Genomic DNA, 22,389 nt, shown 5'->3' with positions numbered 1-22,389 from the left:
GGGCCAGCCGAGGGCCTCACACAGTAAGGAGTCTGGACTGCAGCCTGAAGGAAACACAGAAACTCTCCAGGTTTCTGAAAGGGGTTAAGCGACATGAAAGTAATTAGTAGCGTATGTTCAGGAAGCAGTGGGAGGGGGAGCCTGGAACCTAGTTCCCAGGACGCTTGCTTTAGCAGCTGTAAAAAGAAGAGACCAAACACCAGAAAATGGAGTGATGAGAGAGAAACATTCATTTATACAACACATCTACAGTTCACAAAGGACTTTCACTTACATGATCTCATTTTACCCTCAGAACAGTTTGTAAAGTAGAACACTGATCACATTTCACAAGTAAGGAGCTGCTCTCAGCACCGACGCCCTCACCTTTGCAATGCCATGCTTCCGTGGTTGGTTTTGGGGCACTATCTTCTTTAGTTGTTTTTTTCCCCTCTTCTCATTATCCCTTCTCAGGGAAGGCTTTTTCTTCTCTATTTCCCCTTAAATATATATAGATGTTCATGGGCCTCTCCTCTGCTCCTGCTATATCCTCTCATTAGATGACCTCATCCACTCTGATGGTTTTAGCTACCACATATAAACTGACATCTGCCAAATCTATTATGCAGAGCTCAGATCTCTCCACTGAGCACTGGAGCTACACATACACAACTCCTGCCTAAACGTGCACGTTCATGCAGCATGTGCAACACGAGGAGCACGGAGAGCAGTCCCAAGCCCACAGAAAGCAGCCAGCAGGGACTGTAGGAGGAAGGGGTCTGGTGTTCAGCAGAGGGACAGGACTAGCAAAAGCTGCTGGAGCTCAGAGGTATGTGAATCCTAAACACTCAGTGTTATTTTTCACTGTTTTGATTTTTGATTCCTATGTTAAATCTTTTTATACATGGTCTTAATTTCAAGTTGCTTCCAGTCTTTCTTTGAAAGCAAGAGGTTTAAAATATAAATTTGAATGATGCTCGCAAGCCAAGTATTATTGGTCTAATTTCACAATTCACTCCTTCAGTCACTGATTGGTTCAAACATTTATCGAGCACTTCTTATGTGCCAGGCAAGCGGTGGGTATAACAATGATTAAGACAAAGTCCCTCAAGGAGCTCACAGTCTAATGGTAAACTACTGAGTCAACGGAGGCACAGAGTGGTAAACGACTTACCCAATGAGGTAGAAACAGCCAGGTACTTGGAAATGTGGGATTAGAGCTGGAGAGAGGGCAGGGTACAACTAACTCATCATAAGTAAACCCTTCTGATTAAGGAGCAAGGCTACATACAGAAACATATTACAAAGTCTGCTTGCAAAAAGGTTAAAATAGTTTCCAATTTTCACCATGATTCAATTCATGCCTTGCAATGAATTAAGCCATTACCTGATGGCATTTCTATACTTGCCCCTAAAGCCTTGGGGCATGCCCCTAGTCTGCTGGGACACAATGACTCTGCAGGGAGCTTGAAATCCAATTTTAGCACTGGGAACCATATTGAAAGACTATAATTAAATCCATGAACTTTAAATGTATAGCACATTTATGATACTTCTACATGTAGAAGTTAGGAAAAAACTCTCCTCTAACCCTCATTCAGAGGATTCTAATAAGTTATAGATACCACAGAAATTAGAGAATTTGTCTGTTACTTTCCATATATACATTCTTTTGGCTGTACAAGGGTGAAAAGTTTCACTTAGACATATTTCATAAGTAATCTAAACATTATACAAATATATACAAAGACATCACATTTAGATGGGTGTGAGCACCCATCCAGTGTACAACAGCTAACTGCAGACATGAACCCGTGTAAGGCAACTTCTTCTGTGATGATGACACATGATCCTTGAGGAAAGGGCAGAGTCCACGAAGAACTGTCCATTTCAGGCCTGACCACCTGTTTCAGTGATACTCTTTGTGATGAAGTTATTTCAGTAGGCAAGAGGTCTATTTCACTGACAAAAGCAGTGAATAATTATAAAAAGAGTTGTTTCTGAAAGCGGAAACCATAATTACCCAGTAATCTAAGTGGCGAACTACTCAAAAATACAGCGGGCCATAACGCTGCTACTAACTGAGAAGGGAAAACTTCATGATGATTATTGCTGGGAATCAAATCTGATGCATAATTCACCCACATACGATGTTCCAAAGAAAACTCAACACACGAAGTCTCCAATGCTGTCAGTTGCTTACTTCAAGCAACTCTTCGCTTTGTGGTGGTGGATTTTCTTCTGAAACATAACAAACATGAGAGAAATTCTCCTAAGTGAGGGACTGAAGGGCAGACAGGTAACAGAACATACAATTCAAGTGCTTAAAAAAAAACTGGAAGATCCCTGGTCAAGAACAATATTCTTACGTTAATGGCATAAGGCTAATGTTTTCAGTCTCACGAGAACAAACTGGAACTCAAACATGTACCTGAAAGCACCTGTCAGAGAAGGCAGGTGGCACCACCATGGGACCAACGACAACCAAGTTTTCTCTGGTATCAAAACTACATGGAATTTAACCATACAATTGTTAGAAATAGCCTCAATTATAGTAAGAATTACCTTGTAATTTTCAAACTCATGTTATTGTGGCTAGGAAGAGTAAACATATCTGTAAGGCCATAATGTGCATTTATAAAACTATATATTTAAAATCACTAGAGGGCCGGCCCTGTGGCTTAGCAGTTAAGTGCGCGAGCTCCACTACTGGCAGCCCAGGTTTGGATCCTGGGCGCGCACTAACGCGTCGCTTCTCTGGCCATGCTGAGGCCGCGTCCCACATACAGCAACTAGAAGGATGTGCAACTATGTGCAACTATGACATACAACTGTCTACTGGGGCTTTGGGGGGAAAAAATAAAGGAGAAGGATTGGCAATAGATGTTAGCTCAGAGCCGGTCTTCCTCAGCAAAAAGAGGAGAATTAGCATGGATGTTAGCTCAGGGCTGATCTTCCTCACAAAAAAAAGAAAAAAAGAAAAATCACTAGAATCTTAAATTTTGAGAATCACAAAATTGGTATGTTTACCTTTATCAGGGCGTTCTGGATGTTTGCCCTTAGAGGAAGAGGTCCCTACACCTTCAGACGTCTTACTACTTGAGTGATTCTGTTCCACTTCACACAGGTAAACATCAATAGGTCCTTTGGTGCTCCGTATGTGGACTGTGATAGAGTCCTAGCAAAACACACACAAAACAAGACAAATGAGAGAATTCATTCATTTTTTTCCCCCACTTACTAGACTATAGAAGAGTCAACGCAAATTTCTGAAAATTTAAATTCAGGTAGTTTCCTTTCTATCATACATTTGAGAAAATCGTACTTGACTTAGTCACATTAAACAGTGGCTAACAGCAACCAGACCACACAGTAATGGTTTCAGAGCCATAAAGTGAACACTTCAGGACTCAACAGCCCACTCTTCTCTACTCAAGGAGTTGACCCCTTCAAGGAATCTGTACTTGAGTCAAATTGGTGTTTTGATAACAAAAAAATCTAAAACACCCTGTCGTCTCAAATGATGAGGGTGTGTTTGGAGTTCCAGACCACTGAAGAGGTACTGCACTAACTGAAGGGACCATTCTTTCATCCACTTGAAAAAAAAAGAGGATGAAATGAAGATGAAATACCGCTCATATAATTTAAAATATTAAAATCCAAAAGATTTCAGGAAACTGGGGGCTTCTACTGAGAATTATGCTAAATTCTTAGGGAACAGTTCCAGTTATAAATGAGTCCTCTGTTGTTTTGACTGGGAGTGGGCTCAACTGAAACATTACATCTATTTCCTTCCCTTTCATGCAGTCAAGGCCTGGGCTAAGCTTTGCAGACACCACCACTCCCCTCCTGCTCCCAGCTCACTGTGATCTCCTGACAGAGGAGTTCAGGGAGATGCAGCGTATCAGAGGGTCTCAAAACTGCATGTGTCATCCCTCCTAGAGCTTCCTGGTACCAGATGGGTAGGCTGGAGAACATCTATGCTCAGCTTCTAGACTGCCAGGTCAGGTCTGGTTTGAATGGTACACCTCGTACAAGTCAACAGACAGTTCTAAACAATAAAAGAAACTCATATGTCGCTCAGAACTGGCAGCCAGCTGAGGACTTCATATTTCATGAAATCGGGGGCTGGCAAACATCTTCTTTAAAGGGTGAGGTGGTAAATATTTTTGGCTCTGTGGGCCATACCATCCCTTCATAACTACACAACTCTGGCATTAGAGAGCAAAAACAGCCAGAGACAATATCTAAACAAATGGGCACGTGGCTGTGTCCCAATAAAATTATTTACAAAAAATCAGCAGGCCGGATATGACCCGAAGGCCAGTCCATCCACCCAGCACTAGATCCCCGGATATCTGTGGAGTCTGACTCCGCTGAACACAGCGAGCTCTCTCCATTGCTCCCACTTACCTTCCCTATCGCTGGGAACGACTGCCCAGAGGGCCCATGTGCATCAGCTTTTAAATGGGACTCTGAGACATGTGATGAGCATGATCAAAAGGCTCAGCAAGATTTAGCAATTACAGTCTAAAGCAGCTCACAGCATAGGGGAAAAAACCAAAAACCTACCAGTCACTGCAGAATGGACTATCATGTCCCAAAGAAAGGAAGTCTGAAAGATTAGTGGTTAATTATTTTTTAAAAAAAGAGTTCCAACATCTGTGAAATGACTCATATTAAATATAAATGTTACTTAGGAGACCTGGATATATCTAAATCCATATAAAACTAGGAAACATCACCAAGACGCCACAATTTGATTGTGACCGGAGTAAAAGAAAGCTGTTCCTTCATCGACTGATAGTACACTGTGAAGTGAAACATGGGCTCTCCCTGGGACGGGGGTCTGCTGGGGATAAAAGGAAAGGCGGGTGGTGAGAATACTCTGCATTACAAGGGAGGTAAATCCCTCTAGCAACGGTGAGGACATCCCTACGGGCACTGATGGGTCTATCAGGCTGTCAGAATTGATGCTCTGTCCCAAGAATAGCCACTTTTCTTGGTTCTGATTTCATCCTTACCAAGCAACCTTCTGATGACAATTATCTTTTAATACAAACTTCCCTATAAGGGAAAGACTGTGGTAAGCAGATGGCAGCTGATAATATTTTCACTTACACAGCAATTTTACTTTTCATTTTAAATGTATAACTTAGTGTTGTAGCTTATTCATCAGTCTTTTATGAGTTTGGTTAGTCAGCCTAGAGCCTTGGCTGACACAGGTCTGCCTTTTGGAACTTTAAAACTGAGGCCACTTCTTGGTCATTCCTCTACAAGGCATTATAGTACCACGGTTTAGAACAAACTCGGAAGCCAAACTATCTGGGCTTGAATTCTGGTTCTGTCACTTACTGTGTGACCGTGAGAAAGTTAGTTAATCTCTCTGTGCTTCAGGTTCCTTTATCTTGAGAGGATAATAATCATGACTACTTCATTCACTGTGTTATCAAAACAAGTTCAAGTGCATAAAGTACCTGAGCAGTACCAGGTATGCAGCTAACATGCAAGGAATGCTCATAAAGTTGCTGTGACTGCAATAAACTACAGCGTAAGCAGTTGGCCCACCTTCCTCTTTAAATCTTCTTAAAAATGCAGGGCTACCTACTTCTCTGGGAGCTGGAACATCCAATCTGGTTTCTGCTGGAGCTTTAACCGCAATAACAATTTGTTCATGGAAGGCTTGGATGCTATGAATATCTTGATATGTCACATATGCTAGTGTGAAAATCAGTCAAGGATCTCTAAGCAGCGTGCTACTTATTTGGAAATAATTTACCTCTTATGATACATGAATGCAAGTGTCAGGCTTGAATATCTTTAAATTTTTATGGGATATAAACTCACAATTAAGGAAAGCAGTCTGTAAAAAAGAATTTCTTATATAATTAGTATTTCACGAACAATTCTTAAGATTTTAGTGTTTTATAATATTTATAATTCAACTTAAAGAGTTGCTTTAAATTGTACCATTGTGATTATGATGACAATTTCTGGAGAAAAATATTAATAAACTGTGCATCCGTAACACAAACACAACTCATGAAGGTATTCAAATCTCCCCTCCCCCACCCCCACTCTCTATTCATTGCTAGATCTTACTATGAGAACCTTTGGGAAAAAATATTCAGTTTTGGTGAGAACCTCCTAAAATGCAAGGTAGAAAAAAATCTATAAAAAGTAGAAGCACCTTAGAGAATAAGTTCAGGACTATCACATACTCATGGGATTGTCTTCTCCAAAATTATTTTCCAACTCACTACCTGAATTTTTTTCATCTTGTTTTACTATTACCTGAAATTTTACCAATTATGTGATTTATTGGGTTGCCCCAGCTTTCTTTTTTACTCCGCAGACATTGTGATTGAATGTAGTAATGTCAGCATTTACTTTCTTTCTAACAACTGTACTATGGAAATAGGTAGGAGTTTTGACTGATATAGACTTTAAGTAAATTTTAAGCATGGAACAGCTCAGAACCAGTGACACCTCAAAAAGGTACAGCAAGGGGAACAGGTCTCTCCAGAAGACCCAGGAGAACATCAGGAGAAGTACCAAAGACAAGTCCCCCCGTCTGGTCCCAGACACTGAGCTTAGGAGCAGTACTGACATTCAGCTCTGTTAGGCTTTGTGGACTAGAACGGCAGTTTCAGTACCATTACAACAGCAATTCATTGTTTCAGAAATAAAATTTAGTTAACAAATTAGGGAAAACACGAATTTCACAAAAGCCAACAAACATTTTACCATCTTTATAGTATTCAGGCTACAAAAACAAACAAGAATGCTCCACTATTTTAATTGTAAATGCAAATGTTAACTTTGGTCCCTTCCTGCACTACTTAGGTCATGGTGCAGCATTTAATCTGAGCAAATGTCACACCAAGCAGCTAAAGGCAATGATGTGTTATCTGTGTATGTTTGAGCCTATACTAATAAATCTTTACTTTCTTTCACTTCTAAGGGTCTAATTTTGTATCTTAAATAAATTAATTAAATCCCCAAGCTGATCCTACTATTTAAAGTAACCTGCTTTGGAAGGAGAAATTTTTTAAAAAGGTACAGAGTTAAAGGATATCTTTCATTTTCTTTGTCATCTGTTAACTCGAACAATTGCTGAGCACAATCCTTAATTAACTCATCCAGAGCATCTTCCATCGCTGATAAGTCAGAAAGTTCCTCCTGTAGCTTCTTCTGTTGGGGCACTGCTCCAAAATTGCTAAGATCAGATCCTCTTTAAAAGAAAAGTATTAAAGAAAAAGACCATCATCAAAAGCATCTAGGAGATTACAGAATCACACAAGTTAGGTTACTGGACTTTCTCCAAGCGTTTACATCAGGTGTCTCCCACAGTGACAGATAAAAACTAGGTACTTCAACTTCACTCCTGCCCTCCCATTATTCTAGATACCCATTATTCTTCCTGCACATTAACTGGTTTCTGTCCCCATTTCTAGTCCCTTACACAGGAGCTTTAAAAAATATATCATAACTCTATAGAAATTAATAGTAGGAGGAAAAGCTAAATGAAGTTTAATGAGCTGAAGAGTCAATAATACCCAGTTTAAGCCCCAGCTCTACGATTTAACAGCATAACTTTTGACAAGTTATAATCTTTTAGTCCCTTAGTTTCCACATATGAAAAACAGAAAATTTGCTAAATGATAGTTCCTCTGCTAAATTCCTTAAGTGTGTATTTTTCTCTACTGTGCATATTCTATCTGGTTCTATCTGAATATAATGATTAATTGTTCTCAAAAGGTACATTTTTTTTAGTTATTACTGTCTACCACAATATGATATAACCTGAGCAACAACCGATATTCATTTTTTTCCTTCACTCTTTATGGAAAATAAAGAGGGAAAAGGCTGTTATCACTTTATCTTTTGCTTGCTAGTTTTCAAACCTGATTCCAATTAGTGATTCAGAATGCAATCGGATATTAACCCCTAAAGTGTTGCTTAAAGTTATTTAGTAAACATGTTCAAATAATAATTCAGGGGCCGGCCCTGTGGCTTAGCAGTTAGGTGTGTGCGTTCCACTACTGGCGGCCTGGGTTCAGATCCCGGGTGCGCACTGATGCACTGCTGGTCTGGCCATGCTGAGGCGGCATCCCACATACAGCAACTAGAAGGATGTGCAATTATGACATACAACTATCTACTGGGGCTTTGGGGAGAAAAAGGGTAGAAAGGAGGAGGATTGGCAATAGATGTTAGCTCAGGGCTGGTCTTCCTCAGCAAAAAGAGGAGGATTGGCATGGATGTTAGCTCAGGGCTGATCTTCCTCAAAAAAATAATAATAATAATAATAATTCAATCTGCACTTCCATACTATTGAAGAAATAACCTCCTCTCTGAACTACTCTTCTCTAATAACTAAGTTAATTACTTAAAGTCATTTTATGATCTTTGTTGGTAGATTTTTCATTTGCCTGAAAGGTCTCCATATTCTCACGTGCTGGAACTGTTTCTCACTGATCCAAAATACACAGCTATGGTAAGTATAACAGCTTTCTTCTTATGTGCATGCACACACACCCCTGTATCTACATCATAACCTCCTTCCATGGGATCCTAATCCTAATCACGTGTTAAGTCTTTAGCAATTGCCTTTTAGACAATAAGTCTGATTTTTCCCCCAGTGAGGGCAGTTTCAGAGTGTGATCACAGCCTATCCGCATCACAATCATGTGGGGTCCTTGTTAAGCAAGTAGATTCCTGCCTTCTCCCAGAACAACTGAATTACAACCTCTGGGCTCGAGGCCTCTAAGTGTTTACCACACGACCATGCAAGAACCAATGTTCTACACCCTTACCTGATTTCCCCCCATATCAATAATCAATTGGAACCGAGGAAATACTTTTTAAAAAATCTCCTATACAATCAGATGTCCCCTTCTTATGATCTTGAAAAGTGAAATCTTAAAACTAATCATTATTCCATTTAACTTTTCCATAACATTGGAATGATATTCTATGTCTACGGCTCTTATTTAGTCCTAAGTAGAAAAAAATATCTATGTACCTTGTGGGATAATGTAAAAATCTTTATAAAATCCTTTTCTAACAAGAAGTCACATCTTACTTTGTTTTATATTGTCAAAACACTACTAATATCTAGTTTATTTTAAGCATGGTATTGTCACTTAATGAGAAGGAAAAAAAAAGCCATGAAAAGTTGGGAACCAACTCACATCCACCGAATATGGTTCTTGGACTTTTTCTCGACCAGGTCGATGCCGTCTAAGACGTTGGTGATGTCGTACACTCGTCGTTTCCGTACTCCCAGTTTTGTTGCAACCTTGTTTAAGTCAAGAATACCCCCAGGAGCAGATCTGACAAGATCCATAAATTTTCGAGTTAAATAAACCAGTGATACATCAAAACGAGGTCTCTTCACTTTTAGAGCTTCTGGGAAACAAAACAAACAAATTTGTAAAATTCTAAATAGCATTTCTTTCTCAACTCATGAAAAAAAATCATTTATTTCCTTCTGATCAGTAAGCACAGACATTAACAAATTCTACACACTGACCAAATCATAGCTCATTTTTATGAAACAGATTTCTCAAACTGGATAAAAATTCATTAGCCTATCCCAGGTAAACAAGGGCTTTAGACTTAGAGCAGTATATGAAATATGCGACCAATTTCCACGGAACATGTGAATTTTTAGAAGTTTACTGCATTTTATCAGACAAACGTGGTGAGTCTGCATTTGTATCCACACCACTCTCAGGAACAGGCTTAGAAATGATTTTTAAAATTAAATTTCTCTTTTAGTCTTCAAGTTAAGAAATTCTTTATAAAGCAAAAGCAAAGATTTGGCTTTTTTTTTTTTTTTTTTAAGGTTTCTATACATGTAGTGTAACCCTGTCTGATGAAGTTTTTGAAAGAGCTCAAATTAGTCATCTATTAGGACAATTATGACAGACCTTGAGGAAAAGTGGCATATCTATTTTTAAAAACATTCACTACCCTATATTAACTTAACAAATAAGCAAATGAAGGGGTAAAAAAATCGCTTTAATTCCCTTATTCACTCACCTACACTGATGATTTTGGTTTTTCATACACACTAACCCCTCCACACACATACACACACGTGTCAATATATACATATAGTTTCTAAAAACAAAAATAGGAACATACTATTTTTAACATGCTATTTTTAACTCAACACTGTGAACATCCTGACTTGTCAACAAATGTATTTCTCCTAAGGATGTACTGTATAACACAATGACTATAGTTAACACTGCTGTATGACATATAGGAAAGTTGTTAAGAGCAGATCCTAAGAGTTCTCATCTCAAGGAGAAATTTTTTTTCTTTTCTTTTTATTATATTTATATGAGATGATGTATGTTAACCAAATCTATTGTGGTAATCATTTCACGATATATGTAAATCAAACATGTATATAACATATGTATGTAACATAAATCAAACATATATGTAAATCATACTGTACACCTTATGGTGATGTTGTCTATTATTTCTCAATAAAACTGGAAAAAAATGTACTTCAACATTATTCTTAATGGCTGCATAATTTATTTAACTGCATGAAATATTTGCTAACTTATCCCAATACTGAAAATTCAGATTGTCTCCAACTTTCTGATCTTGCACAATACTTCAGTGAATCTCCTTGTAGCTAAATTTTTGTATGCATCTTTAAATGTTTCCTATAGATAAGTTCCAAGGTGTGGAATTGCTGAGTAAAAGGGTATTTCTAAGGAATTTTGATATGTACTGCTAAATCTGCTATCCGGTTGTGGATTCCATCCATTTATGCAGTGTATGAGGGCCTCATCAGATGCCTTGCCAGAACTGAATATTATCATTCTTTTTCATCTTTCCCAATTTGATACTTAAAAAAAAGTTCTTATGGTTTGGTGTGCAGAGGAAACAACTGTACAAATAACTTAGCTGTCCTTCGGGTGTGGAGTATACAATTTCTCTTTTTCTTTATTTCCACAGCATACCACAGTTAGTAAGCTTCAAAAGAAATATTCAGCGGCCGGCTTGGTGGCGTAGTGGTTAAGTGTGTGCACTTCGCTGCTGGCGGCCCGGGGTTCGGATCCCGGGCGCGCACCGACACACTGCTTGTCAGGCCATGCTGTGGCGGCGTCCCATATAAAGTGGAGGAAGATGGGCACAGATGTTAGCTCAGGGCCAGTCTTCCTCAGCAAAAAGAGGAGGATTGGCATGGATGTAAGCTCAGGGCTGATCTTCCTCTCACACACACACTAAATAAATAAATAAATAAATAAATAAATAAATAAATAAATAAATATTCATCCTATCTTCAATCAGAAATGCCCTTATCCAGAACCTCTACAATGTCATATTCAGTTTAAAAACCACTGGTGGTTACTCCAAGAACAAAAGTACATATTTTATAACATAAACGTCTTCTCTGTAGAGACTACTCCTATACTTAAGATTAAACAGGGTTAAATAGGAATTAATTTTTTTTTTTTAATTGGAAGTAGAACGTCACAATTCTACAATAAACCTTGGAAGATTACAAATGAGAAATTCTAACTTTAAAAAGCATACATTTACTTATACTAAATTACTAACAAGATATGGTCTTATAAGCTCAGGATAAGTATATTCCTACCATGTTAGTCATTTTATAAAGAACATTTTATAATTGAACACCTCTAACATGACAGTTGCTGAAGGGATATAAATGTGACTGAAAAGGTCTTCAAACTGAAGGCATTCCAGAGTCTAGTGAGGAGCTCTACTACAGTATTTGAGATAAGAGCTAAGGGAGGTATTCAAAGTTACACGAGAGATGAAATAAAACCGTAACTGGAGTGGGAAGCGGGGAAGGCCTTGAACAGGAACGGCATACAGCAAGGCGAACAGGAAGGTGTTCTCCCACTCTAACGGAGAGCCAGGGGCTTCAGTGAGGCAGAGGACACACGTCGAAAGACAAAGCAGCATTTGAGAACGCAGTGTATTTAGGGAATCCACAGCTGGTATAGCTTTAGCAATCGGTGAGGGCAGAAGGGCTGGAAGAGGAGGCCGCAAAGTGAAGCAAGGAACACCTTTCCAGGACCTTGTCTGTCTATCCATCTCCACTGGCTTCTTTTAAGGTTATGAGACGGCTTTTAAATTTAACACAAATAAGTAAAACCAAATAAATGAGGAGTCAGGGTTTTCTCTAGATGTAATAGAGCACCACTGAAGAATTTTAGGTTGAGTGATATCATAACCCATTTCTGTATTAGAAAAACCCCACTGGCAGCAGAAGGAAAGGGGTATGGTGTGGAAGAGCCTGGAAGTGAACAACCTACATAGGAGGCTGTCCCCCTACTTTAGTTTGGGGGAGTGGGAACCTCCCCGAGAAGCAGCAGTCTCACACAGCGGTTAAGACTGTGGCCTCAAGTCAGAGAGGCGTGGGGCGGAATCCTCACTATGCAAGTTCCTTTACCTCTGTGGGCCTCAGTGTACTCGTGTATGAAATACGGATCATCATCCATACCTGTATCGTGAAGGGTTGTTGTGATTAATCCACGCAAAGAGCTCAGCATGGGGCCAGGCACTGTATGAGCTCAATAAACATTAGACAACACTGTAAGTCGGTGGGTGGGACAGGCAAAGGAAACACTTCCAAGGTAAAACTGACCAAACTTGGGGACCAGCTGTGGGTGAGACTGCGGCCGGGGCCAACCAGCAATTAAGGGTTGACAGCAAGATTTATACATGGGCATCTATGCACTATCTATCCACTGAGATTAGGACCAAATTAAGGGTGGGGCAATCTATCATAACAACTTCCAGAAGGACAGGGAAGTGGAGCACTGAGATGCCATCTCCTTTGACTGACTGAACACTGACCCACAGCAGGGGTGGGAGGGAAGAGCAAAGGGAGTGAAAGGAGGCCAGGAGGGCAGGCTGCCCTCAGCTTGTCCCAAACCGCCTTCCGTCCCACTGAGAGGAACAAGTACTGCTCTCACAGAACCCTGTGGGAATATCCCCAAACACAGACCGTTCTATTTTAAAATGATGTTTCCAAAGCAGCAGAGAATAAACTGGCATTTGTGCACATTATTCAGCCCAGAACCTCAGTTTTCGCTTAAATTCCAAGCTTTACATTTCAGTGTACAAATAAAACATGTTAAGTTTTTCATCAACTCACATGCATTTAAAATAAACCATTTAAATCATATGAAGTTCAAACTACAAAACCTAAAACCTATTTGGGAATCAACTTACTTCTCATGGACACATATTGCACATTATCTTCTAAATTAATCCTTATTTTTGATGGCTGCAAAAAGAAGATACAGAAATTTAACTTAATAATTTAAAAACAACAATGCAAATGAACAGCATTTTACTGGATAATATAAAGGTTTTTTTTTTTTTTACCCTGGGGTAATAATTTGGGTGTGACAAAGGCAGAGCTTCTTCCAAACTATATCTACTCTTTAACTGTAATCACATCTGACAATGTTCATAGATTTGAATTTCTAAAACTGCACGGTCTTCCACAAGTATGGAAGAAGCAGATAAAGAGAGAAAGGGGCAGAGGGAGAAAGGAATGGTGAGGGAGGGAGGAAATATGAATATGAGAATTTATTACTGAACAGACATTAATTTATTGACTACATCAGGTACTGAGGATAAAAAAGAATACAAAGATGATTAGGCACCAACCCTGAGTCTGGAAAGCTCAGAAGAGGTATAAGATACGTCTGAATTAACAAATGCTCACCTCTTGCTATTCAAGTGTAAGTGGCTCCAAAACATTTGCTCACAAACTTTCACAGGCAGCCATGCACTCCCCAAACCTTTAGATAAAGCCGTGTAAACAGAAACCCATATTAGCCACATGCTTAGAATGAAGTACAAAACTGGCTGCAGAGTATACCCAACAGGAGTACTATGGATGTACCCAGAGAGGGAAATCACAGACGGATTCGGATCACGGAAGGTGATCCCCAGCTGAGCCTTGAAGGAAAAGCCAGATTTTGTCTAAATCTGTAGGAGCTTTGGGAGGGAGGGAGGGAAAAGATAGGATTCCTGGTGCAGGAAATGAAACGAACAAAGGTATGAAAATATAAATTGCATGGCCCCTTTTGAGAAACCATCTGTGTGGCCAGAGTGAAACTAACTTGATACTGAAGCTGGAAGGGCAGGCTAGCACCATGTTCAACCTGGAGGACATGAAAGTCACACTAAGGAGTTTGGACTTCATGTTACAACCAGCGCAGAACCACTAGATTTCTAAACAAGAACATGACATACTCAAGCTCCTGATCTAGGAATATAAGGATGGTAGCAATGCGGCAAAGAGACTGTGGCATGGGGAAGCCTGAAGGCAAGGGGAAAGCTAAGAAGCTCTTTGTTTATCTCAATGTCACAAATTCTTGGCACAATGATTTCCGTTCATCTATGACAAGATGATACCATCTATTAGCAAGTCAACTTGATGTGGAATAATTCCACTGAAATAGAATTCTGCTGTAAAATTACTTTAGTTGTTAGAATTTAAAGGAAAATGAAGACCTGCTGGGGTGGCAAAACCAGAGTTGGGAATGCCTGCCTTGGGGGCAGGAACGAGGCCTGGCTAGCCCTCTTAAACAGTGCTGACAACAGTGACTTACAAACACGGCATCTAGCAGCGAAGCACTGAAGGGCAATCCTACTAAAGTCAAACATCAGACGAATATGACAACTGTCATTGCTATTTTTACATTTAACCCTCCTGCTAATACAGTATGAGACAGTCTAACTATTGTAGCAAAATTCTTAAATTAATAAAATCTATCCTCATCACACTAATTTGAAACATACATAAACAAATATTCTAAATTGCTATATATACTAAGGTCTGTTTATGAGTTTTCTATTCCACCCATGATCTTTTACGTACGTATCTGTAGCATACTGCTTTAATTACTATAATGTTAGAATAAATTTTACTATCGTTAGTGCAGTCCTGAGAGTGCATGCAGAAAGGGTTAACACAGCAGAGCTCTTAGGTGCCTTGCTGCAAAAAGGCTTCTGCTCTTAATTTAGAGTAGTAGGGCCCGTCCCACATACGGTACAGCACTTAATGGTTTCCACATAGGCTGCCTCACTGTCTGCTCTCCACCTATTCCAGAAGGGCACCTTTTCTACTCCATGCCCCCTCCCTCTTGTCTCCTCATCTAGACCATTGCATTCACAGGCTGGCACAGGAATAATATCTCAATTAGACATAATAACATGAGAAAGTATGACTTTCTTTTCCTCACACTCTTTGCTGTAAATGCAGTTGCACTACATATCGACTACATTGAGATCTGCGGGAAAACAGACTCCGACAGCATCTATTCATTGTTTTCACCTTTGAATGTGAAAACACTCTCGCTTTACCTTGGAGAAATCGCAATAGTATCACGGCCTCTCAGGGACAGACATTTCAATATGCACAAATCCTACACATCTGACAATTCTGGAGATTTCCAAAGTGCCCAGAGCAATGACACATTCATCTCCTTTATATTCAAAATAGTTCTGGCTTAAGACTGGGTTCAGGACTACCAATCATGTGACCTCTTAGATGCTGGGAGATCCTGACCACTATGTAACACAGTGTAGTGATATAACTTTACTGCCCATTTTCCAAGCTATTGCAAAGATTAAATGAGAAATTTTGTAAGCAAGCACAGAAGACTATTCTTCTTCTTTTCCTTTTTAAGAAGCAGAACAGTGCCTGGCACATTCAGGCACCTGGTTAATATTTGTTACACTAACGAATGGAGGCTGAAATAGTACCTTGTCACAGATGACTTCAAAAGATAAATAAGAACTACAAAACGACGAGTATTTACAGACACAAGGACACAGGGTAAAGACTCCCTCTCTGGTACACCATTAATAAGAACCATTGAAAGAATAAGAAGCCTCATTTTCTGTTTTTTAACACAACATCTATCATCTGGATAGATTCCGCCTGCCAATCCCAGCAAACCTTTCCAGCTACTCTAACTTTGGTGAACTGCACTCCACAGATAGGCTAGGAGCTTTTAGTGGCTTTAAAATCAGAATAAATGTTTCCTCACACAAAAGTTCCTGAACTATTAAAAAACATTGGCCTGAGTCATTTAGGCCCCTCAGATGACCGGAGTGCACCCTGCCCCTGGAGGGACACTGATGAGGCCCTTGTATAGAGGAGGAAACGGAGACAGGAGATGGAATGGAGAGGGGCTCCCACTCAGGAAGAGGAACAAGTGAGGCTCCTCCTAACAGGAGACTGATCATACAAGCTCCTTTCAGGGATAACCCCCCCCCTTTTTTTGAGGAAGACTGGCCCTGAGCTAACATCTGTTGCCAATCTTCCTCTTTTTTTTTTTCTTTTTTCTCCCCAAAGCCCCAGTACATAGTTGTATATCCTACTTGTAGGTCCTTCTAGTTCTTCTATGTGGGATGCCGCCTCAGCATGGTTTGATGAGCAGTGAGGAGGTCTGCCCCCAGGATCCTAACTGGTGAACCCCGAGCTGCCGAAGCGGAACACGCGAACTTAACCACTACGCCACCAGGCCGGACCCCCATTTTCTTGTTCCCTTTAAATAATCTCAGCCTTCACAAAAGGTGCAGAAATAGTACTAAGAATTGCCACATACCCTTCACTCAAATCCCCCAAATGTTAATGTTTTACTACATTTGATTGATCACTTTTTCTCTATACACACAAATGCAATTTTTTTCCTGAATCATTTGAAGTAAACTGCAGACCCCTACATAATTTAGTGTGTATCTCAAGTACATTCTCTTATACAACCACAGTATAATTACCAAAAAGTCTGTCCAAGACCAAGCAGTCTTGAAAAAGACTGTCAGTAGAAATCTGGACTTTGAGGACATTGCCAGTGAGGGTTCAAAAGGGAGGGAGGAACGTGTTAGAAACTGGAAGAAGGGGGATCTTCGTCATGCTAAGACAGAGGACTCGGCAACACTGGCAACTGTGGTTATGTGGAAAGTAGAAGGTGTTAACGACTTGGGTGATCTAATGAAGATTTCCACTCACGTGTTGATGGTGGCACCTGGTTTCCTCTTGCAGCTCACAGTAAAACATAAGAGAAACTGAGGAAAGGACTTAATGGCTTTAAAAGTTCTAAGCCTCTCTAGAAGCTAAAAATTAAGAAATGACTTCTGAGAAAGACCAAATCAAAAGCACTGCCAGAAGAACACAATCAACACGATCTAGAGATGAAGGTGAGGGTGTGACCATACAACTTTTGGTTAAGGTACCTCAGAGTACTATTCAGTCACATCAAAAGCCCTAGAAAGAGATTAAGGATGAGCCTCACGGATTCTCCCAATCTAATGACAGGGCCTCTAGGAAGCTTCTGGGCACTGTGTTTCAGCCATCAGCAGGAGCCCAAGGTAGAGAAGGGTTTATTTTGAAGAAATCTGTGGGCAGGACTCTTGTCTACTGAGTGAACCACAAGAGGTCCACACAGTTTTTGAGAGAATTATACCAGCAAAAACACTGCCAGCTTGGACTAAAAGGGACAGAGACAGTTCAACCTGAAAAGAGGCCACTGGACACCCAAAATTCTCCTGACAGGCAGCAGGCTGAAAAAATTACTCAGCGACAACTAGGTATTACCTTTCACGAAAAAGAGACTAAGACGGTGGAACCAAGAGCCCAGAGGGTAGATCTGAGAGCGTAGAGAATTATTCTCAGGTCTGAGCCCTAATAAAGAAATTTCCAACATTTACCAAGCTGGATGTCAGAACTGGACCAGGTACTCCTCAGTGACTCCCATCTTCCTTTATGAACAGGAATGTCTAGTGCAGTTATCTTACGTCTGCACCACTAGTGTATGCTATAAGCTGGGTGTGTGGGGGTCAGATAACCCGTCTTTTTACTTTCGCAGGCCTACAGATCTGGAGTAACTGTACTTGAGGAGCTGTACTTAAAGAACTACACCTGAGGAGCCTGGATTCTTTATTCTAAGAGTACAAAATCTGTTGAGGCTCAGATTAGGCCAATAGGTGCCTTTTCAAAGAGGTTCCTACGCAGGACACTTATTTTTTACCTTTTCAGCATCTTTATGATGGCAGTCCTCAGAGGAATGCTCTCTCAAATTTCTACGGAACTAACCTGCCCAGGTGCCAGCACAGATGCTGCTGCTTCTAGTTCTGGCAACCCACCACTGTGGGGGGCACTGTCCAAGTTCCTATTCCTTCAAGGCAGTCTCACTGAGAGATTACTCTCAGATAACTTCCCCGAGGGGATGCCAAGGGAGAGCCTAGCTGCAGTCAAACCTCAAAAGACTGGACTACCTGGACTACCAGAAACTGGAAAGTTTCTTAGGTAAGAAACTTTCTTACCTAAGAAACTTTCCCTTTTAATCCTCGAACTGTTTGTGTCTTGGCTGGGAAATGAATGGAGAAGGCAGAGGCCTCCAAACTGAAAATCACCAAGGATGATCTCAGTGCACACGGCTTTCCAGGAACCAGCAGCAGATGGGCAAGTCAGCACATTACAAGTTATCTTACTACTGCTCCAACTGCCACATCTGAAGACTTATACTTTTAAATTTGAGCTCTCAAGGAGTAAGAAAAGAATAAAAGGTGAGTTCTAGGGACTAAAATCTTAAGCAATGCCTCTAAATTGGCTAAAAATTCTTCTACACAGAATCTTCTTTGTACCGACTGCCTATTTGGGGGAGTAATATCCCTTTAAGAGCTCTTTGGAAATACACCTTTCTCCAGGGTGAATGCATTCTCCTCACTCATTCAAATTTTATTTTTAAATATGCAAAGTTCCACCTCCAACCAATACTATTTTCTCCCTTCTCAAAATTCCAGACAGTTTTCAAGCCATTTACCCAGAGAATATCACTCAGTCAGATACATAACTAATCTCTGCATAGCAATACACAGTTTATTAAAAACTTTCAGTTATTAGCCAATTAAAAAACACTGAGATAGGTGTCAAATCACCATTTTACAGGAAGGAAAATAAACACTCAGACACTCAAACATTTACAGAGCACCTACTTCATTCATTCAATAACTATTTACCAAATCTTTTTGTGAGAGCCACCAAACGTGCTGTGGATTAAAAAATCAAATGAACAGAGTCACTGCACTCAGGGACTTAAGAGCCACACATTGCAAAGAGCGAGTAAGTAAGCACAGGGCGCTTTGGGAGCACAAAAGGAGTGCCTAACCCAGTCTTGACAGGCCAGAAGTCTCCAGACCACTGACCCATAAATCTAGACCTAAAGAACCATGGGAGGTAACAGGAAAAAGTGTGTTAAAAAAAAAAAAAAAAGGCTCTTTTGATAGGGGGAGTGTGGATATGTAGGGGTACAAAAGAATAGGGAAATACGGAAAATTCAGCAACCATAAGCAGTTCAGGAAAGATAAACCCAGGGCCTGGATTATATTAAGAAGTTTCTACTCTATCCTGAGAGCACTGGGAACCATGATAGATTCTTTAAGCCAAATGACATGATCAGAAATATGCTTTAAAAAGACCATTATGGTTAGTTACTACGTGGAGAATATACAGAAAAGTTGGGGGCAAGGCCAGAAGCAGCAAAACTGGTTAGGAAGACATTGCAACAATGCAAAAGACAGATGATGTTTACAAGTGGCAAGTATTGGTGATTAATTTTAATCCGATTGGGAAGCGGGAGGGGGTCAGTTTGAAAAAAGGAAAAGGCAAGGATCATGCTTAGGATACTAGCTTGGGCAATATGGTGGGTGTGGTACCATTTATTAAGAAAGGTGACAGCAAAGTTGTTGCTTGCTTAGGCAAAACGAAAACGAACTCAATTTTGGATATACGAGTTTGAAATCTAAGTAGAGATGTCTGGCAGACAGCTGGAAAGCTCTGAGCTGGATTTACAGATTTGGGAATTATCATGACATGGTAACTGAACATACCACAGTGGATAAGAATATCTAAGACTTCAAGGGATGTGTGTATCTTCTGATATTAAATACAAAATTAAGTGTTTTTTCCATAGTGAGAATTCAGAGCTTTTATCAAATTCTCAAAGATTAACACCACCAATACAGATGGCACCAATATATGTAGAGGGTAACAGAAGTCATGAGAGTGGTGAACGGCATCCCACATGAAGAATGGGTAGAGAAGGTTAGAAGAGACCCCAGGATGACATCAATAGGTAAGGAATGGAAAGAGTTTGCAAAAGAGCACAGGAGAGGCCAGACCAGTAGACGGCGCATCAAGAGTATGTGGTGTCAAAGAAGCCATTCAAGGGCAAGGGTTTCCAAAAAGAGTGAGCGGTCAATCATGTCAAAACTACAGAGATAAGGAGTGAAACATCTGCTAGAATGGACAAGCTTCTGGTAACCTTGGTTAGAACACTCTTACAGCTGTGCTGAGGGCAGAGGTCCCCTGGCAGTGGGTCATGGTCATAAGGAGAGGTGAGCAAGTGGACACAGTGAGTGCAAACAATTTTTTCAAAGGTTGGCTGTGAAGGGGTGGAGATAGAGATACAGTAGGAAGAGATACAGTAGACTGAAGGGCATCAGGAACTAAGGGAGAGAACTTTTAAGACGGGGATGGATTTAGGATGCAGTTTAAGTAGTCAAGAATTTATCATTTGGAGCCACACTAACTAAATCCAGGCTTTTCTGCATACTATCTAACCACAGGCAAGCCACTTAAGATCTCCAAGTCTATTCTGGCAACTGTCAAACAAGAATCATCATCTCTTAGGACTGCAGCTGAGGAGTTAAATTAGATAAGGCTCAAACTATTTTTGAGCACTGAGTTCCCATGAAGACTGGCCATACTGACTTCGGTAAAAGTTTAGTTACTAGCTATGGGGGAAAAACCAGCAAAGAAGTTGAAAATATGGGGAGAAATGGAAAATGACGGCTTCATCAAGAGCCCTACGAGCCAAGGAGAATTTACTGCCATCTGTCTAGAGCAAGAATAGGGGAAATTACCGGGCCGGCCCGGTGCCGTCGCGGTTAGGTTCGCCGCTCAGCTTTGGCGGCCCCGGGTGCGCTGGTTCGGATCCTGAGCGCGGACCTACTCACCCCGCATCAAACCGTGCTGAGGTGGCATCCCATACAGAGCAACTAGAAGGACAACTATGATGTGCAACTATCTACTGGGGCTTTGGGGAGAAAAAAGATAAAAAAAGAAAAAAAGAAGGAAGATTGGCAACAGATGTTAGCTCAGGGCCAATCTTCCTCCAAACAAAAAAAAAGAATTGGAGAAATTAACCTTTTGCAGAAGGGAGCCCACTCTCTCTTCCATATTCTCTGTCAGACAGGACTGAAGACAATCTGCTGAACCGGGAGCTGTGGGGCGGGAAACGCGAGGCGTGGACAAGGTTTTAAATGGCTGCAATCAAGTAGGAGAATAGGAGAGGAGGTCGCAGGGAAGAAGACAAGATAGCTTGCAGAGACACACGGAGGGGCCAGGGGAAGTAGGAACACACGCTCTTCTAACGCAAAGCTGGGCAATTTTCTCCAGCAGGGCTCTGCAGCCCCGAGGGAAAAGCCAAGGAGGCTGACAGCACATTTGCGAACAGGTGTAGAAAGTAGGAGGCGAGAGTCAAGCGAACGGCCAGTCGGGCTCACAGCACAGGCTGGGCAGCGCGGGAGCCGGGAGCCCGAGGAGCAGCCAGGGGCCCGGCGCAGGGGGAGCGCACGACGCGGACGACGTCAGCGCGGCTGCCCCGCGGAAAAGAGGCGGCGGCCGGGCTCAGACGCACCCCGCGCCGCGCCAGGGCCCGGGCGCTCCGGCCTCGGGCCGTCCCCGGGGCTTACCAGCAGGCCCTCCACGTTGATGGGGTCTCGGCAGCGGCGGCGCACCGTCTCCTCCGCCGGGTCCACGAGCAGGCTGGGCAGCTTCCGCGCCGGCCGCTGCTGACTCATGCTGCCCAGCCGGCCGCCCCGGCCCTCGCACCCTGCGCGCTCTCCCGCCTTCTCCCGCTCGGGTCGGGCGCCGCCCCCAACACGCCGGTTCCCGGGGGCCAAGCGCGAACGGGGCCCGTGGCCTGCTCAGAGGCGCCGCCTGGCCAGGCCGGCCCGCGGACGAACCCGCCACTGCCCCACGACCCCGGGAGCTGCAACACAGGCGGGAGAGGAGCAGGGTGACCCAGGGCCCTCAGGACGCCAGGCCCGCCATCTTCCCGCATGCGCAGTGCGCCGCCCCCAATGCGCATGCCTGCTGCTGCCGGGACGCTCCCACGCATTGGTGCTCTCCCGGCGGCCGGAGCCCAGGAAACCCCGGACGGCGGAATCTACGGAGAGGATGGCGACGGAGAAGGAAGAGGTGGAGCAGGCATTCCTGCGGAAGGGAACGGCGCGAGAGAAAAGAGGCAGCCGGGAAAACGCCCTTGTCCCCTCGGGATTCGCTGCACTGATGACACTAATTACTGAAAGTTC

General features: G+C 41.8%; 1 protein-coding gene across 4 annotated transcripts; it reads right to left on the bottom strand.

The window, feature by feature from the left end:
* Positions 1-207: 207 nt before the first annotated feature.
* Positions 208-22,120, bottom strand: E2F6 (E2F transcription factor 6). Of its 4 annotated transcripts, none has more exons than XM_058551786.1 (7): positions 21,769-22,120; positions 13,222-13,276; positions 9,177-9,390; positions 7,058-7,213; positions 5,588-5,702; positions 3,010-3,157; positions 208-2,220 (listed from the first exon to the last, which is right to left on the bottom strand). In XM_058551786.1, the coding sequence occupies exons 1-7, from the start codon at positions 21,874-21,876 to the stop codon at positions 2,171-2,173; spliced, it is 846 nt and encodes a 281-aa protein (XP_058407769.1). In that variant the 5' UTR covers positions 21,877-22,120; the 3' UTR covers positions 208-2,170. The 4 variants fall into 4 exon arrangements, with proteins under 4 accessions (XP_058407769.1, XP_058407768.1, XP_058407770.1 ...); XM_058551785.1 differs by having other exon boundaries at positions 9,177-9,393; positions 21,769-22,119; XM_058551787.1 differs by lacking the exons at positions 13,222-13,276; positions 21,769-22,120 and adding an exon at positions 12,488-13,118 and having other exon boundaries at positions 9,177-9,393.
* Positions 22,121-22,389: the final 269 nt, after the last annotated feature.

The sequence above is a fragment of the Diceros bicornis genome, chromosome 12, assembly GCF_020826845.1.
Source record: "Diceros bicornis minor isolate mBicDic1 chromosome 12, mDicBic1.mat.cur, whole genome shotgun sequence".
Classification (NCBI taxonomy): Eukaryota; Metazoa; Chordata; class Mammalia; order Perissodactyla; family Rhinocerotidae; genus Diceros; species Diceros bicornis.
Note: the sequence above shows the minus strand (reverse complement) of the source record. Positions and strands in the feature narration are given on the sequence as shown.

Excerpts from the sequence above, each read along its gene's own strand:
- E2F6 (XM_058551785.1), bottom strand. The coding sequence starts at position 21,876 with ATGAGTCAGCAGCGGCCGGCGCGGAAGCTGCCCAGCCTGCTCGTGGAC. Across the intron at positions 13,277-21,768 it reads TCAACGTGGAGGGCCTGCTG|CCATCAAAAATAAGGATTAA; the intron begins GTAAGCCCCGGG and ends TTCTTTTTGCAG. Across the intron at positions 2,221-3,009 it reads TCCAGAACGCCCTGATAAAG|AAGAAAATCCACCACCACAA; the intron begins GTAAACATACCA and ends GTTATGTTTCAG.